Source organism: Prionailurus bengalensis, chromosome A1 (genome assembly GCF_016509475.1).
Source record: "Prionailurus bengalensis isolate Pbe53 chromosome A1, Fcat_Pben_1.1_paternal_pri, whole genome shotgun sequence".
Classification (NCBI taxonomy): domain Eukaryota; kingdom Metazoa; phylum Chordata; class Mammalia; order Carnivora; family Felidae; genus Prionailurus; species Prionailurus bengalensis.
In genome coordinates, this window is record NC_057343.1 from 46,625,060 (window position 1) to 46,642,566 (window position 17,507).

At 34.7% G+C, this 17,507-nt stretch overlaps 1 protein-coding gene across 2 annotated transcripts in view; it reads right to left on the minus strand.

The window, feature by feature from the left end:
• Positions 1-17,507, minus strand: part of DACH1 (dachshund family transcription factor 1) — a 435,329-nt gene that overhangs the window by 233,477 nt on the left and 184,345 nt on the right. For both annotated transcript variants that reach the window (XM_043580344.1, XM_043580355.1), the window contains exon 2: positions 13,394-13,509. In XM_043580344.1, the coding sequence (XP_043436279.1) occupies positions 13,394-13,509 (116 nt within the window). The remainder of the gene's footprint in view (positions 1-13,393; positions 13,510-17,507) is intronic.

The window sequence follows — 17,507 nt, forward strand, 5'->3', positions numbered from 1 at the left end:
ATTCTAGGCACAGATTTTTTTCTTTTAGAATTTTTTATAAATGTTTATTTATAGAAGACTATAACTCAAGATATTTCCAGTAATATTTTGTGACGAGACACTAACAGAACAGCAGAGCAACACATTCAACTCTTTACATTGTTAAGATCTCACTTTAAATATCTCTGATTCTTACAGATAAAAGAAACATGGACAGGTAATGGTAGTCGATGTCACATGTGTTTAATTATAATCCTGAAATTCAAGACATTAATGTCTAGGAACCCCAGAAGCAATAGATTTCCTTGAATTCAGGCCAAGAACAACAGCAGTCTAGGCGAAATTAGCTGGATGGACAGTTGACACATTCAAGGGAAAATGAATATTACTGTTGAGAATATGAGGTTGTGTACTAATGGGAGGGATGATGCTGACCACTTTTATGATCAATTTAGAGAATTTCAAAAGAAGCACCCTGCCTGTTTCATTAAAATAACAATATTGGCATTTCGGGCAAGTTCATATTTCTAAAGTGTTTACTTTCCAATAGTCCTCTCTCATTGATACATACAGTATTTTATTATAGATGATTGATGTGAAGCTCACTGTAATTTCAAAAATTCATAGAATATTATTATGTCATGAAATCCATGCCGAGAAAGCAATTGCCATTATAAATCAAAAAGACAACTCATATGGACAGGTCATATGGTAACGGGTTCTCTTGGAATGGTATCCTTAAATGTAATTTATTCAATAAGTAACTTAAAGGTTATGTTTGACGAGATGAATCTCATGCGCAAATAACTTCAAAATGTTGTTATATTGTAACATTAAGAAATTAATTTTCTTAAAATTTAGAGATATTTGCATTTATATTCATTTGAATCAACATGGGTTCCATGCAATTCTTCTTAAATATCCTCCCCTGAATACAATTCCCTAGAAGGATTTCATCAAGCGCTGTAAGATTATAGATAATACAAAGGGCATTTACTGCTTTAAGAGATGAATGAAGGTATCCAAATAGGAGAGCATATTTTGAAAGACTTCACAATCCTATATTTTCACATATAGGAAATAGTTTCCAACTAGATGTTTTAACAGAGAAAAGAACACCTCAAAAGATTGACTTCTAGGGAATAATGCATTACTAAGGGATTAAACATTTGATTTTAATATTGAATAGTGTACTTGTTTAAAGAGAATATTGGTGATATAACATTACATGTGTAAATGTAACTTGAAATAGCAACTTATAAAGATTTCATAGTCCTTTGGGATAGACAAAAAGTTTTACATTCCCTTTAATCTTTAAAAACTCAACACTGTTTTTTTAAGTCATATGCTTATATCCCAGGAAGCAGACTCAAATCATTAGAAAATACATATTTAGAAAAATAGTCTGTCCACATATCATTGCATTTCTTAAATGAAACCTGATGGTAATATGTTTGATAAAATGATAGTCCATCAAAGGACCAACATAGGAGGCATTTCAATAAATTAAATATGAATCATAAAATTCTACGTATCATGATGGTCAAAAAGCAATCATTGACATAGGAGGATTTTATCAGGAGAAAAATACTTTATTTGAGCTAATTGGAAGATACAAATGCAATTTTTTTTAAAAACCTGAGGAAACGATTATGATCTAATGCCATAAATATGAGAGAGGGCCCATTATTCACAGAAGTGATATGCTCAGAGAGGCAAATAACTGGTATTCTATTTGGAACAAGGCATAAGTCCTGTTTTGAAAATCATCATAATAAAACTAAATATCAGATGACATCTTGCTCTATAAGATTTTGCAAAGCATTTTGTACTACATCAGTTTCTTCACAAAATCCTATCAAATAGGAGATATGGCAGATCTTATGTTGGTTTATAGATGATAAAGTAAGTACTTCACAAGACAGCTTGATCTAGGAAAATAACCAGTAAACTGGAGTCAGAAAACTTGAACTGAAAACTAACTGTATCACATAAAAGTGAAACTTCGAACAAGCCTCTTAGCATTTTTTTTCCCCTTTTAAAATGGTGTCTTAGATACCATTACCTACCGTCTGATAATTGAACATATGAGGCCAGGTAGTATTAGTCAAGGTCACAGTGCTAGCAAGTGATGAGGAAGACAATGGAAGCCAGACTTTTCAGTTCCACCTTAGGATGACTCACCTCACAATACCATGTTGTTTGGAAAATACGTGCCCTTTAAAAAGAATCAAAACCTACTCATTGCATTCTAATATCAACAAAGGTAAAAGAATTCCATGGTGGTCTTCTATAGGAAAAGGGCTTATGGCAACTTCAGTTAAAATGTGAAATGGCACAAAGATCTTGAAAGAGTTTAGTCTACTGTATATATATATCCTCAGCCATATATCAACAAGTGATCATGATAAAAAGCTCTCACATTAATTATACTACTTCCTTAATGAAGTGCAAAAGTGTTTGTGTAATCTGATTCAATTTATTGAATTAGGTTACAGTTTTATCATTTTGAAAACCAGCTTCATTGTTTACTTTATAGTATATGTCAATTCATTTCCAACAATTAAATAGCACAGCATACAGCTGTAATCAATTCAAACCAATCTCCATTTTTAAGGCCTACTACCATTTGTAGCATGCATATTTCTGAAAGCAACATATGACAGTTTAAAAATATAACAGTGGCAATGACATTTCATATCCATAGAGCTTATTATGCTCACAGATGAAAATTTATAAAAATAATTCATTGTCATTAAGTCCTGAAAAGTAAACATGTAATAACAAATTTTAATGTTAACTACATCTGTTAGGAATATCTATATAGTATAGTTACATGAATTTGAATAATTCACCAAACTGAGACTTTCTATAGCTTCTATAGCTAAGCTATACATTTTTTAAAGTTACCAATTTTTTCTTAAATCCAACAGAGTTGATAGAAGCATAGAAAGTCAACAATAATCATCAATAATGCTTGGATCAGCCTGTACAATTACAATAATAACCTTTCTCTAGCTTCATCATTTTCAGAATGATGCTATAAATTGTATCATTTGACATTCATGGCAATTCAATGAGAAAAATGATTTTGGTATCATAAAAACATTATTTTCATCAATGAAGGAATGAAGGATCAAAACATTTGACTGGCTTAATTATTACACATCGAAAAAGTGTGGTTGGAAGATTCCTATGATTTTTAAGAACGGAGTCCTCTCTTGGGGACTTTATATTTTAAATTAGAAAGCCAAATAAAAAAAAAAGAGGTTAGAATAGGAGAGAGCCAAAGCATAAGAGACTGTTAAAAACTGAGAACAAACTGAGGGTTGATGGGGGGTGGGAGGGAGGAGAGGGTGGGTGATGGGTATTGAGGAGGGCACCTTTTGGGATGAGCACTGGGTGTTGTATGGAAACCAATTTGTCAATAAATTTCATAAAAAAATAAAATAAAATAAAATAAAATAAAATAAAATAAAATAAAATAAAATAAAATAAAATAAAAAAGCCAAATAAAAGTAATTCATAGTGAAGGTCAAAGTCTTTCATTTAAATCCGTTTAAGAGGTCAAGTCTTGGGGTGCCTAGGTGGCTCAGTCAGTTGAGCTTCTGACTTGGCTCAGGTCATGATCTAACTGTTCATGAGTTTGAGCCCCGCATCGTGCTGTGCTGACAGCTCGGAGCCTGGAGCCTGCTTTAGATTCTGTGTCTCCCTCTCTTTCTGCCCCTCCTCCTCTCTATCTCTCTCAAAAATAAATAAACATTAAAAAAATTTTTTTAAAGGGTTCATGTCTTTCTACTATCATTTGTGATGGTCTTCACTCATTAAAATAATATTTTGAGGGCACCTGGGCAGATTGGTCTGTTAAGGCTCCGTATTTCTGCTCAGGTCATGCTCTCAGGGTTCCTGAGTTTGAGCCCCATGTCAGGCTCTGAGCTGACAGCTCGGAGCTTGTTTGGGATTCTTTCTCTCCCTTTCTCTGCCCCTCCACCATGCTCTCTCTAGCTGTTTCTCTCTCTCTCTCTCTCTCTCTCTCTCTCTCTCTCTCTCTCTCTCAAAATAAATAAACTTAAAATAATAATATTTTTTCTACCCCTAGCTCCAAATCCTACCACAGCTATAAGTATTCTTCTATGGTACATTCAGGGATTGTTCATTTCCTCCTATGTATTAATTTTGCAACTATGTACCCCTTCATGGAGGATGTGTGAAAGAAGGGCAAAGAGAATAAGCATTTAAAAATTTCTTTCAACTGAAAAAAAAGTATTTGACAGCTTACCATAGTCATAGTTTTACCCACAAGGTAACTATTCCCAGGTAACAAAGAGTATGATAGCCTATAAATCTGAATCATTCATCTCAAAAGTATTTTTTTTAAGTTTTTGAAAGAATGAAAGAATGTAAGAATGCAGACCCTGGAGGATGGATACCCTTTAAGTAGAAAGGCTCCATGTCAAGTTTGGAAGAATAATTCAAAGTAAAATGAAATGTCACCATCAAATTTTATAATTAGAAGGGAACAAAACAATCTTACTGATCTACCTCCCTCCAATGCAAAATTAACTTCAAAGTTCCCTAACAGTGATTACTAAGATAAGAAATAGATGGCTGATGGTCAGGGAGGGATAATTTCTTTTTCAAGCTAACGCTCTTTTGTGTCATCAACAATATGGCCTAAAAAGAGATAATTAAATATAAAAACTATGGCTAAGAACTCTTCATCCCTCTTTCTTCTTGAAGTCTTCTGTCGGTAGGGAAAGTTAAGGCTTTATGACTAATAGGTTTTACTGTTAGAGAGTTCTCCATGTTAGCAAAGCTCTTTTTTTTTTTTTAATTTTTTTTTTCAACGTTTATTTATTTTTCGGACAGAGAGAGACAGAGCATGAACGGGGGAGGGGCAGAGAGAGAGGGAGACACAGAATCGGAAACAGGCTCCAGGCTCCGAGCCATCAGCCCAGAGCCCGACGCGGGGCTCGAACTCACGGACCGCGAGATCGTGACCTGGCTGAAGTCAGATGCTTAACCGACTGCGCCACCCAGGCGCCCCAGCAAAGCTCTTTTTTATGGAAGCCAATGTAGACCTCTCTATAATTACTGTCCATTAGTTACATTTCTGTCTTTAGAAGAGTACAGTGTGAGTCTACTCTATCATCCACTTTCAGACTCTCTGTAAGTCTTCATGAGACCAAACATCACCAACATGTAAATCCCTAGCATCTAGACTATTCTAATGCTCACCAGTTTGTCAGTGTTCTATTATAAATTGTGGTGCCATGACTGAACATATTATAGCTGTCATCTGGAATGTTGAGCAAAGTAGTATTGTTTCCTTCTATCTGGACTTTATATTCCTATCCACTTAAGTTTAGGTTTACGTTAGTGTTTTCAGAAGTTTTATCACAATGTTGGTTTATATGATTACATAACCAAATAAAACCCATAGGCTTTATCATGCAGAATGTTTTCAGATCAAATCATAAGTTCATTCATGACCAGGGACATAAATGTTTTAAGAGACTGAATGCAAGGCTTTATTAATATTTCTGTCATTCTGACATCTTTCAAGTTGTCTTGAAAACTTTGGTCCTGTCAACACTTTCAATGATCATTCCACTTCTTTATAAAGAAGAATTGAAGTTGTAAGACTTAACCCCAAACGAATGGAGAAAATATCTTAAAAGTCCAGCATGATATGGGTGAACTCCTTACAACAAACCAAGAGCATATCATTAAGGGAAAGAGTTGAAGCTTACTTCAGAGGGGACAGTCTATCTAGGACAGAGAAGGCGACTACACAAAAAATTGCTATCTTGCTTTCCATGACATTTTTCTACAACATTTCTAGGACTATTCAAAATATATTGGTTGTTTTTTTCTGAATCAACAATATTTGTATTTCTAACTTCTCTTAGGGAGGGAAATGGGATAGTAATAGCACCTCCTACTGGTCAAGAAATTGAAGGGAGCAAGAAACGACAACATGTGTCATATCTTATAACCAAGGGATTAGAACCCTGTCTGAACATCTCATGATAAATGGATAATCCACAAAGTTGTAGCTAATCCACATACCATCCACCATCATAATCAAAAGTTGACTCAAAACCTGGTTTGCTTTTCTTAACGTAAATAAACTTCCCTTTTGTCAAAGAAAGCAACATATTACTAAAAAGGAAGCGAATAATACCTTGCAATTAGTCAATTAAGGATATTAGCAACTTCATTATTTCAAATCTACTGAGAGAGAAGTGTAAGTAGATCCTAACGTATACTGTGGCCTAGTATAGTCATGTCAGATTATAGCACTCAATAGAAACTCGGACCAGAGAAACAAATTAGGGAAGAAAGGACTGTAATTTTCTTCTAAATTAAGTAGAAGAGAGCCTGTCCAAAAGTCTAGCAATATGTGGTTATTTAATTAAATCTAAAAATAACAGATCTTTGCTCTAAAAGCTTAGAAAAAAATACATTTATGAATTTCTATTATGCAAGTAATAGACCCAGGGCATATTGTGATTTGACTGAAATGCTTCATTCTAATGCACATTACATATTTAATAATGTAAAAATATTTATTATGTAGTTCCTCATACCAAAACTGTATGTACATTTACTTAAATTATGAGCTATATTTTATTCATGTATGTATTAAATTAGTTCTATATCAAGATACTGTGGGCACAATGAGGATTCCAACCCTTAAGAAGAGTATAATATAGTATATAATATGCAGGAACTTCAAAGACTAATGTGTTCTATGTTGCCATTTTATTCCTATAAATATTACTTCTCTAGAGTATCAATCTGGAGATAGAAATTTCATCAATTGTCGATATAATTAAATGTAGCCATCAACAACCTATAAACAAACTAATAATGGTCCTCCAAATAATTAATACACCTCCTTTAGGCTCTACACTGAGTCTTTAATCTGGAGTCCAACCACACTTAATAGGATTTTTAAGCTATTTTCAGTGTTTAAATTTGTACCTTGGAAGCATAATAATTCCTCTCAGAAATCCTTTACTAAACATATATTAGCCATATTCACTGAACAAATATTTATTTTAAATATCAGCTCTGTGGCAAGCAATATTCTACATACTGGGATACCACAGTGAACAAAAAAGAATCACAAAAGTCTCCCAAATGCTATTTTATGCATGTCTACCACACCACGCTGGGGTCCCTCACAGTACCTTGCCTGGTCACTTGCAGGATATGGTAAAGTAATATGACCCCCAAATGATGCCCACTTTATATGGAAAAAGGTACTTTGCTGATATGATTATGTTAAGGATCTGGAGATGAGATTTTCCTGGATTATCTAATGGGCTCTAAATACAAGTATCCTTACAAGGTGGGCAGAAGGAAATTTGATTCAGGTGTGCACCCACACCCACATACACATACACATAAACGCACACAGGAAAAGGCAGGAATTAGAGTGAGGGAACTACAGACCAAGAAGAAACTCTGGCAATTACTAGAAGCTCAGTGTCAAGGAACAAAGGCTCCCTAAGAGCCACCAGCAACTGTTGTCCTGCTGACACCTTGGTTTGGCCCAAAATATCAATTTTGGACTTCTCCAAAACTATGAGAAAATAAATTATCATTTGTCTAAGTCACCAAATATGTGATAATTTGTTACAGCAGCCACAGGAAACGAATACGGTATCCAGTAAAAGTTTTAAAACTAAATAAGTTACATGACGAAGGCTACTGTTTAGGCTGGCCTTTCCTAAAGGGAGAAAAAAGATATTTTATTTTTCTTTTCAAGAAAAATATAAAAGGAACGTGTATTAAATACTGATAAGTTAAATGCACTACTCTCAAATGTCTAGTAATTAAACTTCACAAATGTTCCCCACATATAAATGTATGAAAATACATATGTATACATACTACATAACATTAATGGTTTAAATAGTTTATATTATCTGTACTTTTTGAGTAAAGCATTGAGAACACTGTTATGTTTCATTTATTAAGAAAGACAATCAATCCATTTGTGGCTGTTTTACTTGTGCATTTTCTGTTATCCTTACTTGTGAGTCTTCCCAGGGAATACAATGCATTTGTTATAATATACTCCTCAACATGCAAGGCACATTTCCACACTATGAATTTTCTCCTCAGAAGTTGAAAGGCTTAATGCATTTAAAATATTATAAATGCTGATATTGCAAAAAAGAGGTAGTTCAAAGGTTGCTGCTGATTAGTTAGTAGCGTTTAGCAAGAAAAACAAAAATATATAAACTTTGAAAATACTCCTCTGAATGCTTTCTTATAATCTTTTTGTTTTTTAAAAAGGAATGTTTCCATGGGATTAAGTCTGGATTAACATTGTCCTGGTCTAGTATCTTTTCCACAAAGATAAAATTGTGCTTAGAAGTTCTTACTTTTTAAGCATAGTGCATGTGTGTGTACGATAGCTTTCTGTATCTTGAATGCATATTGGTTATGTGCCTAGAAGGTCACAATGAGAGAAAAAAATATGGCCAAGAAGCAAAACTATAAATCACCCATTCAATTTGAGAATATTAAAAAAAAAATTAAGTCAAATACAAATACTCACTGTTACTTCTTAATACTTATATAAAATTATACTCCAAAACTAGTTTGCATTCTGCCCTAAAGATAAAATCAGGAAGATGGCCAAATATGCTAGCCAAATTGCACTCCTGGCACAGGAGGGGAGTATTTAGCATTCTTAAATAATTTCTTCCTTCATTGTAAAATACACACAATTCTATAAAAAGTATGAATGTTATTGGAACTCTGTTGCTAGGATGAATTTATTCCAAACTGGTATTTGTTATCAAAAATGATTTATGACATGTACTCAGTCCAAATAAATGTAGAGAGCACTACAGGAGGCACTGCGTTGTAAGACTCTACAAAGAGCCTTCTTTCTTTCATTAACTTCCACTTCTGGTTGCTATGGCATCCAGTGACAACCATAAATTTTGGAAATTATCACCATCTGCCCACGCCCCCTTCTAAGGTTACATAGAAGCCCACTCAAGCAACCAAAATAACAAATAAAAACTTGATAAGCAATCTCAAAGTTTTTCTTTTAATTATAGATACCTAAGTATATAATATTAGGGCTGGGAAAAGCCTTTTTTTTTTTTAAACATAAAAATAGCCATTTTTTTCCTGAGAAAACAGATGTCTCCAGGAAAGATTATTATTTAATTCCAGTGTTCAATTGTTGAAAAGGAAACATGAGGGAATGATTAGGAACAAATTGATAGATTTTAGAAATTTGTCAAATTAATAATTTTTCTTTTTCACAAGACCAATTTTGGCAACTTCAAAGGTAAATTTGCATTGTTTATACTTTTCAAATGGTAATACTGGGAGTCCAAAATTACAGATCAATGTTCACAGGTAGGTTACAATTTAAATCTTAGAAAGGATTTGAGATTTGGGGGTCAGGGGTTGTTTTTTCTCTCTTTGTTTTGTTGAGGATTAAATGCTCATTTGTTTTATTAGTTTTAGAAACATGATTTCCAAGTCTTTGAAAGATACTGATATAACTATAGATTCTTGGAAATAAATATTAAATATTCCAACTTCAGCTCAAGTTATGAATAGTTCATGAGTCCCAGCCCCACATTGGGCTCTGTACTGACAGCTTAGAGCCTGGAGCCTGCTTCAAACAATGTGTCTCCTCTTTTGCCCCTCCACTGCTCACTCTCTCTCTCTCTCTCAAAAGTAAACATTAAAAAAAAGAAAAATTCCAAACCTACAGGTTAAAAACATAGTAGAAACATCATCAAACTAGTTTGCTTAATATCAACAATATTTATATATAACTTCTTCATAAATTTAAAATAATAACTAACATACTTCACCTTCCCCATCTTAGGAAGAAAAAATAATGTTTTATTTTTTAAAGAAGCTCACAAATATGAAAAATAAAGTAGCAAATATAAGTAGTCATAGGACATAAGAGTCTATATATTCATATTACATCATATTCCCTGAATACACTAAGTTTGCCCTGGGAGGAAAGTGTTATATTCTATAGAGAATTATAAGATTTCTTCAAGACCATTAGATTTCCAGTTAAAGTTAACGTTTAAGGATAGTAAATAATCCAAAGAATGGAGATATTACCCTGTGTTCCCTAAAATCTAAATTTCTCCATCTAAAAAAGTGTATGCAAAAAAGACCAATTATATTGAATATATCAAGATAATTCATGTGCAAGAGTCAACCTCCTGGCAGGTACAAATCTTTGGACAATCTCTAAAAAAAACAAAAACAAAAACAAAAAAAAGTGAAATACTCATATGTGGAATTTAAAAAACAAAAAAGACGAACATAGGGGAAAGTAAATAAAAAAGAGAGGAAGGCAAACCTTTAGAGACTCTTCACTAGAGAGAACAAACAGGGTTGATGGAGGAAGGTGGGTGAGAGATCAGCTAAATGGGTGATGGGTATTAAGGAGGGCACCTTTTGTAATGAGCACTGGGTGTTATATGTAAGTGATGAATCACTAAGTTCTACTCCTGAAACTAATATTACACTATATGTTAAGTAACTAAAAGTTAAATAAAAACTTGAAATAAACAAAACAAAAAGCAAAAAAAGAAAATAAGTGAAATAGGTAATAACGAACTTATGCTCTCTGTCTTACATTCACTGGGCTCTATAATTTAAGACCTACTTTTCCATCCATTTTACTCTCCTGATGAGTCTCTATTTCCTTATCCATCTCTAGAATATGACTTTTTAAGGTCTTTTTCAATATAATTCTTAATAAGCTTGAAAGAAATTCTGGTTTGGGGGTTCACAATATACTAGGAAGAACAAAAGCAAAGAAACAAAGGGAAGAAAAAGCCAAAAATGATGTCTCAGAAGAACAGCACAGCAACTGAAATATAAGAAATTGATCCTACTTCAAAAATGAATGTCTACTTATGTGGATCCTGAGAAACTTAACAGAAGACCATGGGGGAAGGGAAAGAAAAAAAAAAGTTAGAGAGGGAGGGAGCCAAACCATAAGAGACTCTTAAAAACTGACAACAATCTGAGGGTTGATGGGGGTGGGAGGGAGGGGAGGGTGGGTGATGGGCATTGAGGAGGGCACCTGTTGGGATGAGCACTGGGGTTGTATGGAAACCAATTTGACAATAAATTTCATATTAAAAAAATGAATGTCTATAATAATGAGTCAAGTTTAAATTATCTTGAGTGTCTCTGTCCCACCAAGCCACAGAAGTATGTAATATATTTCAGAAAGGGGTCTATCGAGAATAACTTAATATGTTGATTTTGAGTTTTGGTATATGATCATAAGTTATTTAGAAATTTTACTTACCCCAAAGTTACTTAATGTTGTTAACAAAGTAAGGTGTTGCTATTCTTAGATTCTGCTAAAATCATCTTATTTCATCAGTGCTTTGGTAATGAACTATTTATTGTCTTCTCCGCAAAAGATTAAATATTGGCAGACAATTCAGAACCAAATCTTCCCTACCTTAGTATGAATACAATCTAGAATACCTTTCATCCATAAGATAACTGCAACACAAACTTTTCAAATACAGAATAATGATTATTAAAATGATTTTTTTTAACTCTCCCTAACACAGTTCTTTGAGAAGTTAATTAAGTCAACAATTCTTAGGTCTTTCTTCTAGCACCCCTGTGTCTTTCAACCATAAAACATGAACAGTTAATATTTTAGTTTTATCTAGCCTATGTGGTACAAAAAAAATCGCCCATTTTTCTTATTCTGGAAATTTATCTAGTTAAATAAAAACAGCTAAACTTAAGTGCCTATTTCTTTTCTAAATCTCAAATTTGGAATTAGAATTTCAGCCAGTAGGATTCAATTACTAGAAACATGACTAATTAAACAAATGGAAATGATGATACTATTTCTGTAATTGGGTCATTTTCAGCTATTGATTTCATTTTTCTATGTCTCAATTTTTCATCTGCAAAATTAGCATAAAAATACAACTCTCCCTGGCACTTTAGATAATTTATTGTTAAGTATATACTGTGGTACCTTCCTGGAAAAGAGTTAAATATAAAAAGAATGAACAAATAGCTTTACATTCAACTCAACAGATGTTTTTGATAAAAGTCCACAAAGATGAAGGAATTATTCAGATATTGTGACAAAAATAAAAGTGAATTAAAACAGTCATGCTTTTAAATAGCTTTCAATCAAATATGAAATATGAAATCAGATTATCCATGGTGGTATCATAGCACAGAGAAAGAGAAATGTTACAAAATAAAAATAAAACACCGGTATGGGAATTCAGAGAAAAAAATAAAGACTCTTTCCTTATCTTGCCAGATTATGCTTCCTGTATCAGTTGTGTTACATGGCAACTGTGTTTATACGTAAATCTCCTCAATAAATTCCTTTGATGGTAAGAATTAATAACAAATAAAATCATCATCAGGGCACCTACGTGGCTCAGTCAGCTAAGTGTCCGGCTCTTGGTTTTGGCTCAGGTCATGATCTCACGGGTTGTGTGATTGAGCCCTGCATCTGAGCTGACTGACAAGGCAGAGATTGCTTTGAATTCTCTCTCTATGCCCCTCCCCACGTTCATGCATGCACTTTCACTTTCTCTCTCTCTCTCTCTCTCTCAAAATAAATAAATAAACTTAAAGAAAATAAAAATGAATGAAATCATCATCATTATAATTATAATTTGCTCATGGATCTGGATGAAACATGGAAAGTGGGCAAACATATGTAAGTAAATAAAAGAATCAATGAACACATCCAGGTGGTAGAAATCAAATGAGTTATTTTTATATTTAGCGCATCATTGAGATTGTTTATGGCATGGAATTTATGCAGTCAAGACAATTCTTTTTCTTGCACTTTTTCAAAATTCTAGTAATAAACATCTTTCAGATGTTTCTAATGGAAATGTATTCACACTGTAGTTTGAAAAAATAGGAGATATTTTATTGACATAGTTACTGTCTTGTTTGGATGCATTTCAATCTATTTCTGAGTTCTTATGAATGAAAAAAATAAACTTAGAATCCAGAGACCTAGATACAAATAACCACTAACAGTTTTGAGCAAATTGACCTTGGGAAAGTCACTTGATTCTCTCCTAGCTTCCATTACTTACCAGGAAAATAGAGATTATCACTTGTTGTTTGATATTAGTGAGCAGATTAATTACAATAACTCCTAGCACAGTGCTCAATTTAGCTTCCTTCATTTTATTTTAAATAAATAAATGATGATAACCATAGTGCAATTTCTCGATAAATTCTCACTGGTAACATTATGTTAGTGTGCACAAAACACAACTGATGGTTATAAGCACCTATGTAAACATAGATATGCATATATAAAAAACTATGGTATTGGCTGATTTTCAACATTTTTGGCATAAATGAGCAGCATTCTTACCTGTTGGTGGGATTATCCCAGGAGACATGAGGCCAGGGACAGAATGTGGCATGATATGAGAGTTCTCTGGGGAGGTGACACTTTGAGTCCTCTTAGGAGGCCTTCCAGGTCTAGAACTGAAACAAATAAACAAAAATTTTTACAATTAAGCTGTTGTCTTACACATCATTTCAAAGTTGTTTCAAGTGGTAACATGGACTGTAAATAAATTTGTTTCAAGGACGGTTGCTTTTGCAGTTAGATGTAATAGACTTCCATCACTAATTAGATTACATGCTGAATTCATTTTCCTCATTGAAGATCAGCCACTCTTGATGCATAATTCATAGCCTGCACCTCGTTACCTGCTTCTTCATATTAATATCTATACACAGTTTGAATTGCCTCGTTTGCATATGCTAAAGTTCTGCATGCAGCCTTCAGCACGAAAATTATGCACTAACTTGTAATAATTATTACAGTCAGCCTGCTATTGATTTATGAGACTTTTAAAAACCAAATATGTGTAGTACTTGTAATGAATGATATTTTAAGGTTCTTCAGGAAATTAAAAGGCAATGGCTGCCTAAGGAAATGTTCTGCTTGTTTGATTTAATACTACAGTTAGCTGGGAGGTGGAATGAAAGAGTGATTCAGACCTATAGCACATTTTTCGATGATATGTTTTATTACTTCGCACTGCTAGCCTGATATCTAGATGATAAATGACAATACATATCTAATGTGTGAAAAGGTCTTGCAATTTCTTTATTTTTTGTCATTTAAAAGATAAGTCAAGTTATCATTTAACCCTATTCTATTTAAATGAACAGCCCCACTAGGTTGCTTTACTTTTAATACGCTAAAACAAATTGGAAAGGCTTAGAATTATTTGCAGGACATTGTAGGGAAACTGCCAGTATAGCATCTTATCCCTGCCTTCAGGATAAATAAAAATACTTTGTGTTTGTGTTTTAGTGGTACTTGTTCTTAACATGCTTATTGCATGAGATTAACTTTTAAAATTATAAAAGCAGAAGGTGAAAAGGAGACAAGGATTTGCCGTTTTTGCATGAGAATAACATGAAGAATATAATATTAGCAATTCTTGAAACAAACACACTTAGCATTATGTTTCTCCTTTCTGCCTCTGTATCATGAATGTGCTTTTATGAAAAATGCTTTTCCATCATCTGGTCAATATGTGCTAACATCTCAGAACCTCCAGACAGGTCCTTCATAAGTTAGCATTTCCATGTTAGCCTCCACTGAGATCTTTTTTCTCATCAGAAGATTCAAAGATTTTACCTTTATTATTTAGTGTAAATAATATATGTGATCATTGATCAAATAATTATTAAGCACTTGCTGTTTTCAAGTGGAGATTAATTTGGGGGAATGGGTTCTTCAGTCTGTGGGAGTTTACACTCTTGCTAAGGGGGACAATCGGGTGCATGAATAACTATGGTGCACACCAGAATGTGCTACGTGTCATACGAAAGTTGCAATCTGAATACTAATTAGAAGTTAGGCTGAATGATGATACTTCTGTCCTTAGGGAAAGGAGTTAAGATTCCATGGCAGTAGAAGCATTAGAGAATTCCAAAGGATGAGTTAGGCATGGAGAGGAAAAGAATGGAAGAAACATGCACTCCAGTGAGAAGATGAGAGAGAAATGGACACATAACAACGTATGAATGTGCAGGATTGTGTCTAGTCAGCCAAAACAGCTCAAGTAAGATGAGGAGCAAAGATGGAAAATGCTAGATTTACTGCCTGGGGCCAGATCCTGAAAGGCTTGGAACCAAAAGCAAGGAGATAGATTGTGAGTTTGTTCTGCTATTCTATAAGGAAACTCTCCCTTGTATGGTTCCAAGTATCTGTTTGGCTACTTCTTCTTCATTATTATTCTTCATCTTCAGCTGTTTCTTTAACTCTTATTACTTGCCTAGGGTTAATCAACAGCCCTCTGATAGTCTCCATTCTTCCTGAGCAATCCTTCTATTGACATCCCTGAGATGATAAGGAACCATGGCTAAATATATATCTACAGCTTAGGTCTTCCTCCTGGGATTCAGGCAGATTAATGCCTGTCTACTGGAAATCTCTGCTTAGATGTTCTTTAATAATCTAAGACTCAGCTTGTCCGAATCTGAACTCAGCATCTTCCCCATTAAAACCTATTTCTCTTTCCCTAGTTCAGCAAAATGGCACCTAACTGATGAAGCCAAAAATCCAAGATCAGCTGTGTCTTTTCCTCCCCTTGTACACTCAAATATCATCTCAGTGAAGATCCAGTCTCCTTTCTGCATCCTCACTCTAACCTTCCAGGTCAATCCTTCATTTCTTATTTGATCTACTATTACAGCCTTCTGAACGCTTCCAAGATCTACCTCCAACTTTGTTCCGCTGTAAAGTCTAAAGTCAAGACAACTCTCCATACTGATCTCAGAAGGATTTTTATAAAATGCAAATTTGATCACGTTTTCCATTGCTTACAGATACTAGTAGTTCCCTATAAGATTCACACTCCTTATCATGGCACCAAAGCCTTCCGATGCTAGGTCCCTGCCTACTTTTCCAATCTCACCATTTTATTCTTACATTTGTGGCCCTCCTGAATGAAGACTGTCACAGTCGCTTTGGTCTCCTATCACACTAGAATTATAGATGCCTTTTCTATACCAACTCCTCCTCAACCCCATTTCACCTGGCTAAACTTGGCTAAATGTTAATCATCCTTCTTACTAATCACTTTTTAAATATTTTTAATGTTTATTTATTTTGAGGGGGGGTGACAGAGAATCTGAAGCGGGCTCCACACTCCAGCACAGAGCCCAATAGGGCCTCGAACTCATGAACCATGAGATCATGATGTGAATAGGACGCTCCAACAACTGATTCGCCCCAGGCGCCCTTACTAACCTCTTCTAATCAGTATGTGCTTTCTATGCACTATGACAGCCCATGGTGAAAACTCTATTATAGCTCTTTCTGCACTGATCGTAGTATCTGCTCATTTGTTTCACTGTCTGGACTACATGGCAGAAAGTGCATAAAATACATAGGCACCTGAGTGACACAAGTCGCTTAAGCATCCAATTCTTGATTTCGACTCAGGTCATGATCTCAACATTGTAAGACTGAGCCCTGTGTCAGGCTTCATGCTGAGCATGGAGCCTGCTTGAGATTCTCTCTGTCTCTGCCTCTGCCCCTGTGCCCTGCAGTGTGTGTGTGTGGGGGGGGGGGGGGGGGTAGTGGGACGGGAAGTGTATAAAAAATATCTTTGTGGGGGCACTTGGGTGGCTGAGTCAGTTAAGCATCTGACTTCGGCTCAGGTCATGATCTCACGGTTCATGAGTTTGAGCCCCATGTTGGACTCTGCACTGACAGCTTGGAGCCTGGAGCCTGCTTTGGATTTTGTGTCTCCTTTGGATTTTGTGTCTCCTTCTCTCTCTGCTCATCCCCTGCTTGTGTTCTCTCTCTCTCTCTCTCTCTCTCTCTCTCTCTCTCTCTCTCTCTCAAAAATAAATAAACATTAAAAAAAATAAAAACTAAAAAAATATCTTTGTGTCCTTAGAATTTAACTCAGTGCCTGGATTACTATATATATTTATTTTCTTTCATTCCCCCCCCCCCCCACTGTGTATATTTAAATACATTTTAACCCAATTTAGGAAGTCCTTTCCCCGAAATTCCTCAAGTATCCTACTTCATCCATTCCAGTGGTCTTAAGGTTTCCAAGAAATGAAAAGTAAGGCACAAAATAATTTGGAATCTAAGTCTAAGGATAACCTAACTATACATCAGAAGTCCAGGGAAAGAGCACAGAGATATCGAAAGATTTCAAGCAAGATGCCATGGAGAAAGTGGGAAAGGAAAAAGAAACTAACATTCAAGGTTTTAGCCCTTTAATTTGTTTTGCTTTCAAAGAAAATGCAACTGTTTAAGAGTACTTTATTATTCAGGCCACAGGAGCTGTCCTCACTGCCCTCACTCTGGAAGTAGAAGTCAGGCTACTAAGTAGGAACACTTTAGTTCATGCTGTGATTAGAATAGACCCAGTGGGCTCCTTTCACCCCAGATATCTCCTGCCCAATCTATCACCCTGCCTCCAATTCCACCAATAGAGATT